This window comes from Solea senegalensis, linkage group LG1 (genome assembly GCF_019176455.1).
Source record: "Solea senegalensis isolate Sse05_10M linkage group LG1, IFAPA_SoseM_1, whole genome shotgun sequence".
Classification (NCBI taxonomy): Eukaryota; Metazoa; Chordata; class Actinopteri; order Pleuronectiformes; family Soleidae; genus Solea; species Solea senegalensis.
This window is the reverse complement of record NC_058021.1, coordinates 12,487,755-12,508,623: the sequence shown is the minus strand read 5'-3', so window position 1 is coordinate 12,508,623 and position 20,869 is coordinate 12,487,755. Positions and strand designations below refer to the sequence as shown.

At 42.4% G+C, this 20,869-nt stretch overlaps 1 protein-coding gene across 4 annotated transcripts in view; it reads left to right on the top strand.

The window, feature by feature from the left end:
• Nucleotides 1-19,837, top strand: part of tnr (tenascin R (restrictin, janusin)) — a 152,102-nt gene extending 132,265 nt beyond the window's left edge. For all 4 annotated transcript variants that reach the window (XM_044027767.1, XM_044027777.1, XM_044027747.1 and 1 more), the window contains 6 exons: nucleotides 6,386-6,518; nucleotides 7,440-7,591; nucleotides 7,778-7,874; nucleotides 12,557-12,718; nucleotides 13,899-14,062; nucleotides 16,233-19,837. In XM_044027767.1, the coding sequence (XP_043883702.1) occupies nucleotides 6,386-6,518; nucleotides 7,440-7,591; nucleotides 7,778-7,874; nucleotides 12,557-12,718; nucleotides 13,899-14,062; nucleotides 16,233-16,352 (828 nt within the window). In that variant the 3' untranslated portion in view covers nucleotides 16,353-19,837. The remainder of the gene's footprint in view (nucleotides 1-6,385; nucleotides 6,519-7,439; nucleotides 7,592-7,777; nucleotides 7,875-12,556; nucleotides 12,719-13,898; nucleotides 14,063-16,232) is intronic.
• Nucleotides 19,838-20,869: the final 1,032 nt, after the last annotated feature.

Below are 20,869 nucleotides of genomic sequence, written 5' to 3'. Positions count from 1 at the left end.
CGGGCCCGCCAGCTGGCTCCACCGCTTCCAGAACTTGTCGACCTTGATCTGGACCGCTCTCAGGCGCGCAACGGGGTAAGTCCGGTATTCGAACCCTCGAGAGTCCCCGCTAGGCCCAGCACGGCCAAGCAGAAGTGAGTTGGGAGTGACGACTCCTACAGTCTCGTCTTGTACCTGGACTCTTGCGCCGATTGGTCTTTCGTTTGACGGATTAGCTGCCAGGTAGAGGAGAGTCTGGAACTCCAGTGCTGTCAGGTGACTTTCCACCCCGATGTTGCTCAACGCTCTCTTGAGTGTACGGACTGCTGCTTCAGCTGCTCCGTTTCGATGGGGAGAGTCTGCTGGGTGAAACGCCCACGCCCATTCGGTCCCAGCAGCGGTCGCTTTCTTCTGGACTTGATCCTTGTCGATGTTGTCCAGGAATTCATAGAGCTCCTTTACAACTGGCTTGGCGCCCACAAAGTTGGTCCCTTGATCCGACCAAAGTTTTCTTGGGTGGCCCCTGAGAGCTGTGAAGCGCTGGTACGCCTTTAGGAAGCCGTCCGTTGACAGGTCTTCCACGATGTCAGCATGCAGTGCCCTGGAAGCCATACAACTGAATACTACTCCCCAGACTTTCATCTTTGTTCTTCGCTTTACAGTGTCTCTGACAACGTGTGGGCCAAAGAGATCCAGTGCTGTTAGCTCAAACGGTGCGGCTGGTTCAGATCGTTCACTAGGAAGCTCACTCATCTGTTGCCTGCATAACCTTGCCTTGGTCTTTCGACAGTGCACGCAGGAGTCGATGATGCTTCTTGCAATTCTTGGCCCCTGTACTACCCATGCTTTGGACCTCACTCTGAGGAGTGTGCCAGCGACGCCTTCATGGTTGGCTCCGTGGGCTTCCCGTGCGAGCAGGGTGCTGATCCAGGCATTATATGGGACCAGGGGTACTCCGGGGTTTCCCCCGGTGATGGCTTGGACTCTGCCGTAGCACTGCAGGAGCCCCGACGCTTCGTCCTTGTTGACGACGAGTCTGTTCTTTATTCCCCGCCTCACAGTGTCTCTGATGACGTAGCGGGATGACGTAGGGGGATCTTGGAATGCAGTTTCAAGTTCGGTCACTGTCAGTTCTACCTCCCACTTTGCTGGAATAGGGGCTCTCCCTATACGAGCAACGCATTTCTTTACAGCCTTTTGGGCGTGACTGACCCCTCCACAGAGCTTAGCTAGAGGGTTGTACCTTTTCAGACCCACTCGGACTATGAGTGTGGCTCCCCCCAGTGTCTCATCTTTCTTGGTCTCGACAGGGATCGATTTCGTCTCATATCCTGCCAACTGGAGCCCTGCTAGAGACCTGCTATCTCCATCTGTGAAATTCCGGCCTTCACTGCCAGAATTTAACAACTTCTGCGCTTGGGTTCTGATGAGAGCTGCTGTAAAGTCTTTCTTCTGGAGTTTACTCACTGTCTCTTTAGCATCAGCCGCCACTTTTGCTGCAGATTCCATAGGCCAATCTTTCACTGGACTAGACAGGAACTCGGGACCCTTCTGCCACACGGAGTTTTCGTCTAGTCGCTTGGGTGAACACCCTCTCGTGACGAGATCAGCGACGTTGACTTCACCTGGGATCCACCACCAATCAGTTACGGGCCCAGCCTTCTGGATCTTCCCGACCCTATTTGCAAAGAATGTTTGAAATCCGTAACTGTCTCGCTGGATGGCTCCCAGCACAGTCTGACTGTCTATGAAGTGGTACCACTTTTCTACAGCCAATCTTCCATGCTTCAGCATGTATCCCTTCAGGCGTGTGGCGAAGACAGCCCCACAAATTTCAGCTTTGACAGCTTCGCCTTTCTGGTTCAAGGGGGTTAACTTGGCCTTTGAGTCCACCAACCGGGTAACTACACCATCTGACGTTTCCCATCGCAGGTACAGTACGGCGCCGTAAGATTCACAGCTTCCGTCAGAGAATGTGATTCCCCAGGGCTCGCCCCTCCAGCCGGAGGGTGTGAGGCTTCTGTTGAACTTGATGCTCCCCAAGCGAGCGTACTCCTTGAACAGCTCGATTGCTTTCCCCCGGAGTTCGTCAGAGAGGGACTCATCCCAAGTGTCCTTAGTGAACTTGCCAGCCTCCTGGGAGGCCTTCCTCACGAGAATCACACCTTTTTGCTTCACAGGTGTTGTTAGGTCAATGGGGTCGTACAATCCAGTGATCTGGCTCAGTAGGACGCAACGAGTTAATGGGTTTGGTGCTTTTACATCCACTTCTCCTTTAGTAAGGAGAGTCATTTGGTCAGGCTTTGCCTCGTCCTTCCTCCCACTTTGACCAGACCGGACCCAGGGCTTGAGGTAGAAGCCCCTTGCTTTCAGGATCTTCTCCACTCCCTCAAGGATCCTCCTCCAGTCGACCGGCTTCTCATGGTAGCTAGGTCTCTCAGAAGTGTAAATGGGGATTGGCTGGCTGAACTTCAAAAGCTTTACTCCTGTGAGTAATGACTTTTGGCCTTTCAGGAAAGGCGCCAGGAACAATAAGAGCTTCTCGAAATGGTTTCCCTGGAAGGCATAGTTTTTGGGGCTGCTCACATGCGCAAGCCACTGTGTTAGCATTTTCTCAGAAAGTCTGCTCTCTAAAGACGGTATCACCAGGTGCTTCTGCTCTTGTTCAGTGAGCTCTGGCTCCAATGAGCTTTGGCTTCTCTTCAGTTCCTTTGTCTGAGCCTCCAAACCTGTCTGGTTTGGAGTTAGCAGTGGTGTGGTTAGCAGGAGTTGGGTGGTGTTGGTAGCCAAGTCCTCCTGTGCTAAGCTCAGTCTTTCTTCTGGTGCCTTGAGGTCTTGATGCAGAGTAGACTCTTCTGACTCTTTCTGGTAGAAGTCAGACTGAAGCTCAGTGAGATTCTCCTGATTTTGCACCAAGGTCTCCTGCAGCTCTGCAGTTTGGGTCTTTTCAGAGCTCAGCAGCTCAGGCATCTCGGCCCTCAGTTTACTCTGCTCCTCTACCTTCTTGACATTGACTTCCGTTACTTTCTGTAACTCTGTCACTTGACCCTTCAGTCTCTTCTGCTTTTCTTCGATGGACTCTGTGGGACCCGCTTGCACCTGGATACTCTCCCAGTCAGCTGTCCTGCTCCCAGACATCTTAGGCAAGCTAATCGGTGTGATCTTTGCTTTGGGTCGGGCCCACTGAGAGCTGACTTCTTCCCCTGTGACTGTACCAAAGTTGCTGGTGGGCACAGTTCCCCTTTGTCCCATGCTGGTGTTGGTGGGAGCAGTGTGAAACCTCGGTGGCCATGGTGTACTGGTGAGGGTTGGAGGCTGAGTAAAGCTGGCAGTGGGTCCATAATTAGGTTGTTGAGGCTGTTGAGGAGGTTGATGAGGGGGACTGGTGCCAGCAATGGTGCCCTGCCTGATAGCTGAGTGGGTGTGAACAGGTGGGGTGGTACTAGCACGAGTTACTGGTCGGGTATGCCCATCTCCCCGTTTGTTATCCCGGCGGCATGACCACTCATCCATCAGTTCCTCCTTTTTAATTTCCAATGTTAAAAGAAGTCTCCACTTTTCTTTCCCGTATGGCCGATAGTCTTTCCAAACATACACAGCGTCTCTGAGTTCTTGGAGTTCCTGATCCAGTCCCTTCCTTCTGGCCTCTTGCTGACACTGCTGTAGCGCACTTTTCCTGCCGAGTACCTCGGCCTGGTCGAAAGCTAAATTGAACCGTGCCACAAGGGTGCTTATTTCTGGCTCAGCATCCTTAAACCACAACATTTCCATTGTCTCATGGTACCTTTGCCCAATGGCGTCCCTCTTTGTCAGAGTGTCTCTTAACTCACAGTTGTCGTCCGTTGAGTCTATTTGTTCCAGTTCTTCGATATATTCACTGCAGGCGCAGACGAAAGTATCATAGTCGTTCTCCAACCCTGCCAACTCTTGCGACAATTTTCCTGTGCCTAGACGACCAGCCTTGAAATTAAGGCAGTTTATACGCGTCGTTAGGCTCCGCTGTGCATTTGATCGCTTCCGTTGTAGGTCTTCCAGGTCTGGCTTGTCGTCTGCCATTTTTGTGTTCTTTGGACTCCGGAATTGGAATTGTTCAAAGGATTTGACTCTCTGGTTCGTTGCCAGTGACTTGGTTCAAAGGATTCAGTTCTTTGCAAACGACACGTCTATGAGTGGCACACGGATGTCAACGCCCCCAACTGTCGACGTGTCAATGTCACAGTCTGTGAGGCTCTTCGCCCAGAAGAGCTCGTTGTTCCTTGTGCAATCCTCACAACCTTATTCACGGCTGCGGCACTTCTTTTAATCCTCTGTGAGGCTCTTCGCCCAGAAGAGCTCTGAATTCCAAGTGCACAACCTTATTCACGGCTGCGTTGGCTCTTCTGTTCCAGCTCTTTAGTAATTCACGACTGATTCGCTTCACCAGCGTCCTGGTGCTCCACGATTGTCGTCCTCCGCTCGGCTGTCCGTACTGCGCTGATACGTTGCCAACAACGGTTTTATAACTGTCCAGATTTCTGCTGGCTGGTCTTCCCAGCTCAATGCTCCCTTCTGGAAAGGGTGACCAGAACAAGTACGGCGGGCACAACTCGACTGTCTTTCTAAAGGTTTATTCCACATACACGGTTAAGCAGCAGTAAGTTAGCAATTAGACAGTTTGTTATCCACTTACTTCAGTCAGTTAGAGAGTCAGTCAGGTTATAAAACCGACAAGTCGTACAGGTTCTGATGATAGATAGATCTACAAAGGCGCATACGAAAGCAATACATAACAAAACATGGCTTTGACGATGCACCTTAAAGGCACTTTAAAGGCAATGGTGCTTTGATACCAGTTACAACAATGAACAGATAAATAGAATGAAAGACAAATAGCTTTGCCTGCTAGAAAGTTCTACATACAGTTTTACTGTTTATCCAATGCTCTATGTCGTGTTGTCCTTGTTCCTGGAAGAAGCTTAGTTGTTGTCTATTGTGGCTTTTACAAATACATTAGATTACATCAACATGCAGTAATGGGCATGTTACAATTCCATTTGAATCATGTTTGTATGCTTATAATCGCATTAGAGTCGTCATCATATCTCCTTTGCATGTGGTCAGACAACTAGACTTAGTTATCTTATCCAACGTGATGACTTCATTTTTTTTATTTGGTAATGCTTTTTTTATGAGACAGTGAGCAGCTTGAAGAAGTCCCGTATTTTGATGAGTCACCACTCATGCTTTTAATATTTCTGCCAGAAATCGAAATGGTCCTTGTGAGGTTTTCCTCAAGTTGTCTCTACTTGAGGTCTGACTCAGCTTAAAATATGGCTGTATTCCATGAGCAGTATTCTAACTCTGATGAGACTTACAGCTGTTCAGCCAGGTTCCCCTCTCACCGAGTTAATTGACTTCATGCTCAAAGAACGTGCATGATTAATTTCTTCTCTGATTAACATTTATTTACGTTGGTAAATGAATGCGCGGCATCTCCGGAGTGTGACGATAACTCACACACATGCGCGAGGGCCAACAGGCATCTGCACACCACTCGAACACTATCTGTGGTGAGTGTATGAAGGTTTGTTATTAGACCTGATAAGATGAGGCTGTTTCGCTTGCAATAAAAATCTTATCTTGACCCTGAAAACCCAGTGGGAAAATGTCAGCTCCTTGGAGACAGAGAGACATCGTTTACCAGCTGCTTCCCTGCATAATTCACAGGGACACATTGCCTGGAAATGTATGATTTTTTTTCCCTCAAACCGGCTGAATATTTCATTTTAACTTGTTCATATTTAATGTGTATTCAGGCAAAATTGGAACACACATGCACAAAAAACACACACACTGACAAGTTAAGGTTTTGAGCATCCTGCTGGTGGATTTATGTGATACCTAAGAAACTCCTGTCATAAACTGATGTCAGAAATGGTCAAATGTCCTGACTCTTTATAATATGCTCAACAGAGGAGGATTTGTAAAAACTTACTCCGATGTGCCTTTGTGACTCTCACTCAAAATCAAGTCACTAACAGTCTGTTATCTGGTCCTCACCCATTTACACTTGTCCTTTCTTGCTTCTCATGTTTTATATGTGAAAACTGTAATAAAGTCAGCAAATGGGGAACAGATGCTAATGCAATGTATAAATGTCACCACAGGTTTTTTCTGACACTACAAGTGCAATTTAATGTGTCTCTTTTTCAACTCGCAGGGATTTTATTTTTACCCATTGGTTTGTACCGAGCAAATTCTCTTATTACATTATAGAAGGCAATTTCTTATGTATGTTAATTCATTTTCTGTGTGTGTGTGTGTGTGTGTGTGTGTGTGTGTGTGTGTGTGTGTGTGTGTGTGTGTGTGTGTGTGTGTGTGTGTGTGTGTGTGTGTGTGTGTGTGTGTGTGTGTGTGTGTGTGCTAGGAGTTGATCCTGGATGCAGAGGACACTTGGATCCGTCTAGAAGGACTGGCTGAGACCACAGAGTACACAGTCAAGCTCCAGGCAGCGAGAGGACTTGACACCAGTGCTGTAGTCTCCACCACCTTCACTACAGGTACTGCACCTCACTGTAATGAACATACAGCAAAGAGCAGTCAAACTAATGTTTTAAACAGTGTTTGTGAGATGGAATGCGCAAGAAATCTATTTTCTTAATTATCTTTATTAGCAGAAACAATAATGTTACAGTTTATTGACTTTATTGTCTTGCCCTAGGGTCTGTTTAATACTGGTATTCATTACCTATGCCCAATGCACACACTTTTACTCACATATGTAATGTGATTGTATATATATTATATAAAAGAGTACCTGGAAATTATTGGAATATCGAGCATTTTCTTGGCTTCATGAATTAGTTTACCCCTTGTGCAATGCATCACACATTATAGTAACTATAATAATGGGTCCCCACTGTCGGGCACCATTTTCATCTTTACTTGCTGCAGAATAGTGAGAGATATGACCCACAAGACTGCACCTGCAGAGTGGTAATTTACAATCATGGAGCTGAACAGTCTGGTGTAATCTCCACTGTCCTCAGCCTGTAATTGGATGTTGGTCAAGTGAGGGTTAGGGGATACCGTAGAGTTGCTAATCATATGTAATTGAGGGGAACATTTCAAACATAAATATGAGTATCCATTATTTCAATCAACCTGTGGACATAGCAGTAGACTGTGTTGTGGTTGAGGATTGTGCACTTATGTGTGTAAACTCATCCAACTATTACAACAACAAAGAACTAAAGTTCCATGCAGATACTTCCGTACAGAAGTATTTAAAAGAATTTAAAATTAGCTGCCGGCCATACGCGAAGGACGGTTTAGTTATGTGCATTAAAATTAGTTCAAGGATGCAAAAACGTTGTGACTACAAGCAACATTATTCAAATAAATTCTTGCGTCTCATTTCAAATTCTATGCTCGAGATCTAAATATGGTCTTGTACCGACTCCTACTCTGCTCCTCTCCAGGGAGTCGTCTATTTGCAACACCTCAGAATTGTGCCCAACACCTGCTGAATGGAGAGACGCTGAGTGGTGTCTACACAATTTACATCAACAGAGACCCCAGCCAGGGAGTGCAGGTGTACTGTGATATGACCACTGATGAAGGAGGGTGGATCGTAAGTCCCTGTGAAAATAACACCATCTCTTTTAATAGCACTGTTGTCAAACGTGTGAATGTGGGTGAAAAGGTAGGAGGAGAGTATAAGAGAAATTTCACTGTCAAATTACTTGGTAACAGCTATTTTAGTCTGAACAACTGCTTATTTTTTTGAACTTGTGGTGCCATCACTTCGGTTTCGCAGGTGTTCCAGCGTCGTCAGAATGGCCTGACAGACTTTTCCAGGAAGTGGAGTGACTACCGGGTTGGCTTTGGAAACTTGGAGGATGAGTTCTGGCTTGGTGAGACTCTAATGAGATCATTTTTTTTCTAGATAAAACCTTCGCTGACAGTATTTTCTAGTCCGAGCCTTTTTCAACCTGGGCTCTATGTTTATAAATGTGGGTGTGAAGTTGAATCAGTCTTACAAAAACTTTGCTCCTGTAGATTGGTTCAGCTGGCATTTTAGATTAGCACGATTACAGATTGTACAATCCCTGCTCCATGCATCAACAGTAGTCACAGCTGTGGTAATATCCTGTTTATTAGTACCTCTGTCTTCTGTGGGATTAAATCAGCAGTACATGTTGCTCTGGGGTTGATATATGCAAAGTCCTGTATAATGCATTGTTATGAACTGACTGTAGCGAACCACACTACCTAACCTAATGTACTGGAAGATTGTCAGTGGAAGGGGAAAAAAAGCAAGCAATCTTTCCATAAAATAACTTTATATATCTTTAAAGATTTTGCTCCCAGGGATAAGATTATGAAATATACCTCCTCCAGTCAAACTGAGTCTGCATTTTACATAGGTTTTCTTCAAGATACTGAAATGACACTGGCTGACTCATTGGTGTACAACATAATGGAAAGATAAGATTAGATTTGCCTTTGCCTCACTTCAATTTCCTGTTAACCTGCCCCTATAAGCTATAGGCTGATGCTCAGCTGCAACCTTCCACTCGTTTTGTTCAATCTGTGTTCCAGTTTTCTGAAAACTGTATTACATTCTTTATCTGCACACTGTCTCAATGACTGTAGTGGAATTAATAGGTGCAATCAATAGAGAGACTTAGCTTTCATCTGGTTCCAATTGATACATCTTTTCTTTTATCGAGGGCTACAATATTCCCAATATCTTTAGCGGGCAGTAAATGCTTTCTTGGAAGAGTTTCCACTTTGTATGATGATGGAGAATGAAGCCACCAGACCTTTTATGCTTTTTCTCATCTCATCTTTCAGCACATGACTTCACAAAGTCTATGCCATTCATTAATGGAATTTCCGAAAGCTCATCTTTCCCTGAAATGAATTGCTAATTGTTTCAAGTGTCAGCCTGATCCAAAGACAAAAGAGAACAGCCTCGCTGTTTTGATGGAACACTAAATGTTTTTTTTTCCTCCCACCTCTCTAAATCTCATTATAAAACAATAATTATATTCATTAGAAAATGTGCAAATGAGTCATGGTTCTTCCTAGACCAGTTTTTGCGTTATTGTTTTTGGTGCAGATGATTAAAGGAAAATATTACATGAATATTTCATCAAGTGAATCAGGACTTTGAGAAGAATGTTTTCTAAACTTTTTGATTAGAGAAATTAAATAACACTGGGAGGAAATGTTATGGCTTCACATTATAACCACATTATAACCGAGGGAAGGCTGGTGCTTTGCAGCTGACACATATTGGATTATAAGACAAGATAGCTGTTGCACGTTCTAGTCCATTAGTGACTAAAGCACACTGAATTAAGTAAATGTGCCAAGAGTTTTAGATTCAACCCATCATGAATAGAGGCTGACAACATAATGCCTGGTCATTTTGTGTTTAAGCTGTGTCACTTGGTTTTTAAAGCCATACCTTGTAAGATTCTATGCTGCCCCACTTACTCTTGTACACAACCACAGGAAGAGCATTCAAAGGCAGCACTTAACACTTTGTTATTACACAAGAAATACACATAACGTATGTTTTCTGTCTGCTGGTGTAATCAGTGATTTGCCTATTTTTGTATTTCAGTAGCAAACTGGGGATCAAACATGCATGGACCACACTGGTGTTGTGTGCTTATGTAAAAAGACACCTTAAAGGAATACGTCACCGATTTAGCTTTGTATTAGTAGAATAAGGGTAGTATTTTTTTGAAAAAAAGAATGAAGGTATTTCTCGACTCCGCAGCGTGTAGAAATGATCCCAGCACAGATTTACCTCCTATCTGGTAGTTTTAATGGCTGTGCAATGTACTCATAAGATGTCCACGCGCATCTAGGTCAGTGAGTACAGCACGACATCTGACCTGTTTCTACTTAAGATGAATCAGCAATAATCTGACTTTACAGTACAACAGTCCAGGGCACCACCATCTCAAGGGTTTGTAGTTTGACCCCGAGGAGGTCTCTGTTTCCCTCTTTTGTACTCTACCCTCTCAGTGCATTAAAGCAGCTTAATGTGACCTCAGGGTGTAAAGCTATTAAGAGCTTCTCCCTATGATGCTGGATTAAAAATAACATACCAGCAGCGAACACAGTTGCATTATGAAACTCTGTAAGACAGTCAGTTTACTATTGCGAGTGCTGTTTTTACTCTTCCACATCCCAGCATACAAAGTGGACCCGGCTGTGGGGACCTGTTTTTACAAACTTACAGAGCATGCTTCATAAGTTTGGTCACGTTGAGGTCACATCATTTTCCCACCATAAGTTCATCACATCTAAATCACCACCTCTAATGGGTCTCAGTACGCTTGTTTTGGCCCAAAGTATGATTGCTAGGTTCTCGTCTGCCTCTACCCAAAGCAGAAATAAACCATGTATAGATAATGTGCAACAAAACAATACAACGGTAAGTGGATTACACAAAAACTAAAAAGAAAAAAAGTCTTATAAAGGCAGGGGAAATGATGACGTCCAAATAAAAGGTAATGTCACACTAATTGTCATTACAGTTTCAAACCATTTGACCTTCACTCCCCCTCTGCAGATCGGGTCACAGTCGCCGCCCCGGAGAACCGTCATAACCAACATTTAGCTAATCACTGCAATACAGTGGACAGTATGGACCCATAAACATCGATATTATATCCACTCAAACTAAAAAAGGAGAGGCACTTCACTGGGCAGCAGTAAAGAATATGGAAATTAAGCTTTCATTATTAACTGCTACAGCTTGAGAGCGATCGTTTTTATTGCCGCTCGCAGGCAATCTATTCTCCATCCTCACTGACCTCGGCCAGTTTCATGCTGAACACAGTGTCAGCTTGATGATGTAATAACAGGGAAACCAGGGTGGCTGTGTGTGATATATATATAATTATCCTATTCCCTTTACTCTCCAAATCCACACCCCTCCACCTTTTTGAGAGAGAAAACCTAGTAATAAAATGTGACAAGATAAATACCAGTAACACCACACTGCAATAGTGTGTCAAACTGCATGTTTTAATTGTTGTTGTTTGGAATAGAGCAGGCCAATCCTATAAAACTGTTGGGTAAAAACGTGGCTGCTACAGTAATTGCTGATAATCCAGTGTTATTATAGAGTATAAATTTGAGCTGGTACAAACAATTTTATTACAGCGATTGCTTTCCTCCTGCCACTGTAAGTGGCTTTTGGTTGTAAAATAGATTTTATCTCCTACCCATTGACATATTACTACAGACTCAGTTTTCTCCACTCTCCCAGATTTCTATTTCCTTTTCCCTTATCGGTGAAGTTTTGAGGATTTTTCTTCCCACTCAGTTTCTGGAGGAAGAAGACGAAAAAAATTGACGTTCCTGTTGGAGGTTAAGCAGGGAAAGAGACTTTGTCCAAATAGGGGCTTGTTATAATCTGATAGCGAACGTGGTTCTAATCTCTCAGGTCTGTCTGGGGCCTTATTGCCTGTCTGGGTTCAAGCAAACCTCATATCTGCCACTTCAGAGATAGAGAGCAAAGCCACAAACAGAGCTATCTCTGAAAGCTGCTACATGTGGCATTTCCAGGGCTGCTGGTGGTGACAGTGTCCACTACTCTTCTCTGGACACATCCACACACCCAGCTGACCAACACGTCTGATGTAGTGTTTATGATTTATTACTTATTACCCCAAGTAACAGGACAGATGAGGTCGTTTCACTAAATCACAAAAATGAAGAAATGTAAAATGTTCCTCTTAAAGTTTTATTGAAATGTATGTAAGTTATATTTTTTGTATTCAAATACCTAAAATGGCTAATGTTGTGTATTTTGTTCAGCAATGCAGTTACATTAGCTAAAAACGTTCCCAACATTCTGCATTTTTATTCAAGTAAAGGGACACTTTCATTTTGAACATCCACCTTATCTGTCTCTACTAACCGATAGCTGTCCCAGTAAAGCGCAAATGCACAGGGGAACCAAACACAGACATTACTATGATCCTGTGCTGCCTCCAGACGTCGTCAAACTAGGCATTTTGTTATTACTGTGATTGAGAGACCCTGGGCAGCAACAATTGCATCGTGCGTGTTGAGGCTGCATTATCTTAAAGGTGCTCAGGGGGAGTTTTATTGAACGCAAACTCATTTTTACAATCAGTGTTTGTCACTTATCCTCGGGGTGCGGAAAACGTGTCGACTGCATTTTTATGCCTCTGCAGCGATGACATCCTTAGGCAAAGTGTTTTGTTTTTCTGCTGTCCGTCTGTCCATCCATCTCACTCCCGTGAACGTATTATCTGGAGACAAAGACTTTAAATTTGAAACGGCCTACATTCATTTTTGGGGCAGTTCGGGGAGGATAATGAAACAGTTAATAGCCCCGATTCATCATCACATTACCCCATAGTGCAGCTTACATAACTCCATGGGGGATCGCACATAACACATTTGTATCCTATCTTTCCCTGGTCATTAAATAAATGAGAGGTGATGTAAGTGGAACATAAACACTCTAGAGTCTGACATACAGTGCAGCATCTACAGTATAACTCAAAGTGAGGTGGTGTGCTGTGTTTCTCTGCAGGTCTGGACAACATCCAGAGGATTGCTGCTCAGGGACGCTACGAGCTGAGGATTGACATGAAGGACGGACAAGAGTCGGTATACGCCAATTATGACAAGTTCTCCATTGGAGATGCCAGAAATCTGTACAAGCTCAGGATAGGAGAGTACAACGGCACTGCAGGTGTGTGGTTCTTAAAGCTGAAACAAAACTATCTGGATATCTAAGATTATTGTTAAAGATGTACTGTGTCATGTTTCAATATGTCAGTTATATTCAAACTATCGTCAGTTGACTTCAGCTCCACATGACTCTCTCTGTGTTTCTCAATGAATACCGTTGTTTGAGTGTCTGTGTTTTACATCACGACTGACACGGAGAAGGCAGAAGCATAACAGCCATGCTAGTAAAAGAAACATATATATTAAATTCATTATTGTAACTATCTGTTTGTTTTTTAGACAAATATGTAATATGGGGATAATGGTATAAATAGTACAGATAAAGAAAAGCTTCTCAGACAGTAGAATGTTTTAAAAACATTGTCAGGTTGACTCGTATGAACATCTAAAGTTTTTTTTTTAATCCAGCTATTGTACTTTTGTCACTCTGTTTGACCACCTTGAAATGTGATTTGCCAATTGCGTTGTTTCAAATTAAGATTAATTGTTCAGCCCTTGTGGTTGGTGTTGATGTTTTATGGCAGTTGCCATCTGTAATGTTGCATTACTGCCTCCATCTTTTTTTTTTTTTTACTTTTTTTTCTTAGCCCCTTTCCTTCCTCATACCTTGTGTCATGTAGTTTTAATTATCTTCCATATTAATAATATTTTCCATGTGTTATCTTGCCTTTCATGAGGCTATGTGGATGAAACCCTCACAACCAACCCACTCACTTTGTAGAAGTAGTCAATGAGGCCATCCATCCATCTATGCTTTTCCTAACCTTTAATGTTGGGGAGGGGGGGGGACCCTCACCCATCTCCCTTCTGCCATCTGCCACTTTTTTCTCATGTTTTCTCCCTTCCCTCCATCTTTTCCCCTCCTCCCCGCCTGAAACCCCCCACTGCAGCATTTCCTCTCATCCTCGCTCTCCATGTATCTCTCATCTGTCTTTCAACACGACCATATGGCAGAATTACCTGTCATCTCCTCATGTTTGTAATTATAATTCTCTCTTCTTAAATACATTCAGAGCGCCTGCAGAAGCACCTTGTTCCTCTCATGCCTCTCCACCTTCCTTCCGACTTGCCTGCCTGATCATTTATGTTCCCTGATCACACGCCAGTGTTGCCCATCATACATTGATATTTACAGCTCTGCGCCTCTCTCTCTCTCTCCCTCTTTCTCCCCCTGATTGCAGGTGACTCTCTGAGCTACCACCAGGGTCGTCCCTTCTCTACAAAAGACAGAGACAACGACATCGCCGTCACTAACTGTGCCTTGTCTTACAAAGGAGCTTGGTGGTACAAGAACTGCCACCGAGCCAACCTTAATGGAAAATACGGTGAATCCAGACATAGTCAGGTCAGTCATCTAGTTATTGCATCAACTGTAGACAGTGAATCTGCTGTAAAATGATATTCTGTCCGTGGCTTACGTTGGACGGGTGCATGTATGCATATATTATAAAACCCCTAACCTTCCTCTTGGGGGGAGATATTGTGGGTCCAGCAGCTCCAACAGATCCAGACTTTGTGTGTGAAATGATTCGTGATCATTGAAATATTCGTTTAAGGACATGCAGCACTAAAGAATAGTATTAATCCTTTAATACCTAAGCCTCAAAATGTCCGTCTGGACTATTTTTTTTGCTTATTTTAACCATAAAAGGGCCAGAAAAATGTCTTTTGCTCATTTTTCCAGAATAACTTTCGATGTCTGGGAGTTATTTATAATTTACTGCATGTAAAAATAGTGTATTAACAATTTAAAATGAAAAAAAACAAAACCCTTTTTATTGAGAAAAAACACTTTAGTTGTACACGACCACCAGATTATTTGTGTTAAGTTTGAACAGTATAACACATATTTAAAATAACATTTGTTTGAGTTACCCCAAAGGTAAAAGTTGAGGCCAAACAACAGAAACTATGTACAGGTGTTTTTCCAACTCTCTCCTCTCTGGTGATTTGCGGGCTTCCTTTTTCCCGAGGCGTAATTACAGTAATGCAACGTGTCGTCTTTGATACGCTCCGTGGTAAAGGATTAACCAGGTCTGCACCACTGATGTCAACTATGGTTAATTGCTACAGCTTTATTATCAACTGGCAGATTGACAGCTCTATTAATGCTACACTTCATTATTTTTTTATTTGCTTAAATGACGCTGTTTTCCTTGAGTAAACGTGTGCTGTACTCAGTAAGTCAGATCATGTGTGATGTCATCAGACAGGGACATTATATAAAGCCGAACTGTAAAGGTTTTGATGGTAATTAGCCTTTGACTCCTTTGTTTCCTCCTCCTTCGTTGGTTTATGCATCAGGCGTTTATGTGGGTGTAGTGTGCACTCATGTCATTCACTTCCCCATCACAACCATCCAACCTCTGGCTGGTTTGTCCATTTCGGGCTGCCGTAGAAAGCTGGTGGCACAAGATGGCAGCCTCTGTAAAGCGAGACCCTTGCTAAATACAGAGATTCCAGCTTAACCCGAGGTTGCATAAACCCAACATATTTTACATTATACAAACATACTCAATATCTGCCAACACACACTTCATTTTGCTTTGAATGTGTTTTATTAACAGTTACAGATGTGTTTTAACATGAACTTAACTGAACTCTCGTTCAGTGCTGTCATGGCCGGTTGGCATTTTGACACCTAACTTTGACATTCTAGTGAAAATTCCTCCGGCACAATTACAGCACCGTGATTAAATGATTTCAGAATTATATTACCCAACGACAGACATCCATTTCCATACTTAATTACACTGATTGGTTTGATGGTGGAGCTAATGCGTACTGAAAGGGCAAAACTGTGTCACGTGCCAATTTTAATTACAGCAAAAATGTGTTGCATCCTCACAGAATCTGTGATGTGTTTCTTTTTCATCTTGATATCCAACACTCTCATGTCCACAAGTTTATATTCAAGTCAAAAAAACAAAAAGAAGCTTTGAGTGAAATGAACATGTTTTTGTTCAGTCCGTACAGGTGAGGAGGGAGTGAGAGTTGAGAGTTTGTCCGCATTGTGTGATGTAGCGCTCTCTCTCTCTCTCTCAGCTTGACAGAGAAGGGAGAAAAAAGAGACAGAAAGCGAGGTGTTGTGTGAAGGTGTGATTAGGTAGGTCGAGCTACAAAAGGCATCGCTGCTGCTCTCGCTGTGCTCCGTGCCTTTCTCTTGGTCTTTTGATGACATGAAATAAGACCAAGTGGGAGCAGAGAGCGATGGGAGAAAACACATTGCGACTTGGTGTGGAGCTTCGTACCGGAGGGTTTTAATGGTGACATGTATTACAGGACCGGAGTGAGACTGTAATTGCACCAAGCTCATTATTGTGCTTCCTCTTTAATCTGCATTTCTGCCTTACCGCTGTGCCCGCTTCCTCCGAGCGAGACAGCAAAACACACTGGAGTGAAAATAAAACACTGCCATCTTCAGACTGTTATTTTATATTTCCAGCCACTTTCAAACACTTTGCCCTGCCTTTGATTTGAGCAGCTTCTCAAACTGTTCTCTCACTCTCTGGCAGGGTATCAACTGGTACCACTGGAAGGGCCACGAGTTCTCCATCCCCTTTGTAGAGATGAAGATGAGGCCGTTCAACTACCGTAGCATCAGCAGCAAGAGGAGGCGGTCCGCTCCCGTATAAACAAACCGCCTCCACCCCCCCTCCCCCTCCCCCTCCCCCCACTGTCTGGATAAATGGAGTTCGGACAATGTTTAGAAGCGAGTGTTCAGTGTGCCTCACTGACAGCACAGCATGTTAACAGTTCTGAGGGTCTTTATTAAGCCTGCAAAGAAGAAAATGGTTGTGACGACAAAAAAAAAAAAGCGAAAAATACTAATATTTTATTAATATTCATTTGTAAAATAACACCACACATTATTAAAATACCACCAACAATCAGAAGCTGTGATAAGCATGGGTGTGATAAAAATTACAGTAACAGCAAAAGGGGAAACAATGTCCGGAATCTGTTTATCTTCACTCCCGTCCAGCTTTAGCTGTCTCTCCCTGCTGGACTTGTACCCGAATGATAGAAGACGCTGTATGTAATTTATTGAATACTTTGAATGACAATGGTCTTATTTGCTGTAACCCACAACCCCCCCGTGATTTGGTCTGTGATTTGCCTTTCCCAGGGGTGCAAGGAAAGGAAAGGCGTTGAGGAATGTGCTCAAGCGTGCTAGAGCTGGTGTTATTTTTAATCTGTATGAAATAACAACACTTTTAATGAAAATGATACTGTATATGCCATTAAAAAACCCTTAACTGTAAGATATATATATTTTTATAACTGATATTGTGACAGAAGTCCCATCTAATCAATATGATTTGATGCCTTGGGTTTTACTTTTTTTTTTAGTGCGTATTAAGTTTAATCATACAACACGATGAGGAATACTGGCTATAAAGAGAAAATAACCATCAAAAAGCAAAACTGACTCATCACTCAAAGCACTGCACCAGCAACAGCTTCACGACTGTCTATTTTATTTCTTTCCACGCCTGTTTTTACTGATAATGATGATCATTTTTTTTAAAGCAGAATGAACATCCGTGTTTTGGTTTATGAAGAAAAAACGAGACAGGATTTGCACTACGAGTAGGAGCACAGTGAACGCTGTTGGTCATTCAGTTTGGTTAATTTGCGAAGTTGTTCGGTGGCATTTCATATGACTTTCAAACAAATGACATACACTTAACATCTATTTCACCCCTGTTGTCGATGCTGTGATTGCTTGCAGAGATGGTGCTGATAGATGTCACGTCTAACCAAAGAGCTGCATAATTAAGAGTGAGCCTGCTGTTTGGAAAGATGCCAGTCAATTCTGTCACCAAAGTCACTGCAGCAGCTTTTCTTTTTTTCCGCCCTCCTCTCTTAATAGATTCTCACTCTTGAGAGACTTTTATGTTAATCATGTCCCCGGGCTTTACTATAGGCCATGTGAACACTAAGTTCGACGCAAAAAAAAGAAAGTCAGGGTGGGCATTGTGCAGATTTGAGCCTCTCCCCCTGCTAACTGCAATGAACTTAGCAAAGAAAGCAGAACAGTAGGTGGAGAGCAGCCAAGCCTCTTTCCTTTGTGCCGTCCTTTGACTTGCTTTGCTGTCTAAGCTCCCCAATGAAACGGCATAATCAGCAAACATGGCAGCGAGTGTATTCTTTTTAATAGGGCGGCCATAATCTGCAGCGTGCCCACCAACAATTTTATTTTATTCACTCTTCACGCTGTTGCACAAAGTGTTGTTTTTTCTGGTTTTTCCTCAAACAATTCAACTGTTGAGTTTGAACACAAACGACTGGCTACTGTAATTCTCCTCTATAGACTATTGTCCAACGACACTTCGATATCAGTTTCACCATCGCTACAAGCAACAGTTTGCCAGGTATGTGTTCAATATTCCAAATGCTGATTTCGGGGTTTTTTTTTCCTTTTTCATCAGCTGGGAATTTGATTCTTGTCTATTTCAGTTCCATTATTATAGATTTCAGTCCTTTCATTGAAGCGAACCAGCAAATCTGGCGTGTATCATGTGACTGTGGATGTTATTCATTCGATGTTCTTGTTAGAACTTGTTTTAAACGGTAGCATCTTTCCACTCTTTTAAACGACTACTAATATACCCATGTAGATAGAGTAGAGGATAGTGTGTCATTTGATGTGTTTCCCTCCTTTATACATCAAACACTCCTCATAAAGCTCACTAAAACATGTCCGTTTAACCTCTGTATATTTAGCCAGTTTTGTGTTCACTGGTGGACGGAGCCTACTGCATGTTGACTGAACAGCAAACTTGAACCGGGTGGAAAATGTGTTTTACTTTGACCATTTTCTTTGATTCAGAACTGAAAGGGTTTCGTGAGACAGAAGACAACATGGATTATCAGGTTCCTATGAAGTTGAGTCGGTCCTCAAAGCCAGAAAAAGAAAAGAAAAAAAACTAAAATATGATTTGAAACAAACAAGTTCAATGTGCGACACTTCCCGGGTCTGATTTATGGTTCAGTGTCAACGTGACTGTTTCAGAGCCTCTCATGCAATCCATCTCCCACAGTGATTTATGGTAGAGTAGGGAATTCTCTGTGTACTTACTTATTTCATTAACGACTCGGATGAAGTTTGCCTCGGTGCATTTTTGTTGAAGGAACAAAGGTCATGAAGCTTTACAGAAAAGGAACATAATGTTATTAGTATTATATTAGGATATGTCTCATGGCTAAAAATAAGGTGCCCTTTATTTAAAAAAAATAACAATAACACGCATATGAGAGTTTACGCTGTTTCTGTCAATCATGAGGAAATCACAAGAAGGAAAGTGTTCGAGTCAAGTCGTCCTAACATCCCTTCAAAGTGAATCCACTATTTATTAATTCATGCGTGTGTTTCATTAATTAAAATTGTTAATTGTTGACAGACATCACACCCATGCGTGTTAAAAGCAATATTACTTTTCATTGCGAGCTCTCAGAAAATAAAGGAAATACTTTAAATTGAAATAAATGCAACAATCACAAACAAAAGATGAGACAGAGCCTGAATTATATTGTTTGTGTTATGAATAATGTGGCTGTGTTCCTTCTAGCGTCACGCAAGCGCAAGTACTTTTTAATCTCATTTGTTTTATCTTTGTCTGTTTTGGATTATATGAAGCTGTGTCGCTTCAGCTTTGTTATGTGGGTATAAAACTCAAGTCTCAGTCACTGGAAAACAAACATGTCCCCCTCATTTATTTCACTGCTCTTTATGTTGCAGTCACTCGGTGACTGATGGCGACATTGTAAGAAACAAAAAAAAGGTTGATAATGACACCAGGTCCTTTGTGGAGTCAAAATGATTTCTTTCTCTTTTTTTTCTCGTGGGGTTGACTTTTACAAGTTGATTAACTGATATTACCACGATGCTTGGTGGCATTTGTTATACAACTACTGTCAGTAAATTGAAATCATGCCATGGAAATGTAAATGTTGACAAAATTGTGATTCTGACAGTTTGAAAAGCTCATATAAGTGGATTTGTCGTTGGATAACCTTGGATATTACTGTCAAATTTAGCTCTAGTTTGAACATGTACTATATAGTTCCTTTTTTATTACATTTTCTACATATTAATAAAATATTAAAACAGTCACATTGGGTGTCTCGTGTGTTTCCCTTCGTTTGGTGTGTGTTCGTTTGAGCTGTTGTTACGATTACTTCCTCCTTTTTTTTTCGTACGCGTAAATAATGAAACACTTCATGCCGTAAACATTTCAAAGCAACTTCACCTCTAATTTCACATCATTAGCAGCAGTGAAAAGGTGCTGGCGTCACCCATGTGGTTTGGCTCCAGGACATAATTTACACTTGCACACAGAGGCAGAGCAGACCTACATGAACCTGCTGCAAACTCGTACTCACACACACATGCTCACACATTCGCGCTCTATTACAATTTTACAATTTAATGGACTTCAAATAAGTCGTTGTGGAGAAGAATTTGAGTTCAATTACGATGTCTTGACTAAAAAAATGTTAAGACTCTTTAATATGAAAATCTCCTTTACAGCTGAGACCCAGTCGTTCACAATAACAAATAACATCACAAGACAACACATATAATAATACAGACAGTAAGACAAAGCATTTATAATGCAATAGAGAGTCGTCTTGTATCAGATATTTTAAGCAGCTTTCAACATTCGTCTACTGCTTCCTTTATTCTATAGATCCCTCTATAGGTTGACATTTTCTCCTAGAAATTGCCATTCACCGGATATTTTCTCCTTTACAGACCGTTCTCTGTAAACCCCCCAGAGATGAATGTGGGTGAAAAATCTTATCTGACACCAACAGCCAACCACGCCTCCTTCCTTCCTCATTCTGACGCTTCAACTTCAGCAGGTCAGCACTTTACATATTTAAATGTATTTAAATGTATTGAGTTGCTGCCATGTGATTCCCCAGATTAGATATTTGACGAGGTGTACCGAATAAAGTGGCTTAGTATTGAAATGACTAAACTACTAATCTTTTTCACTGTGATTCAAAACCATATGTTCATAATTAATGTCTGCTTTTGTGTTCTTGTCCATTTGAAACTGTAATTTAAGATTTATTCATGCAGGAAAAAGAATGCTAATCTACATATACACAAACCTTAATGATTACAGCTACAGATTAT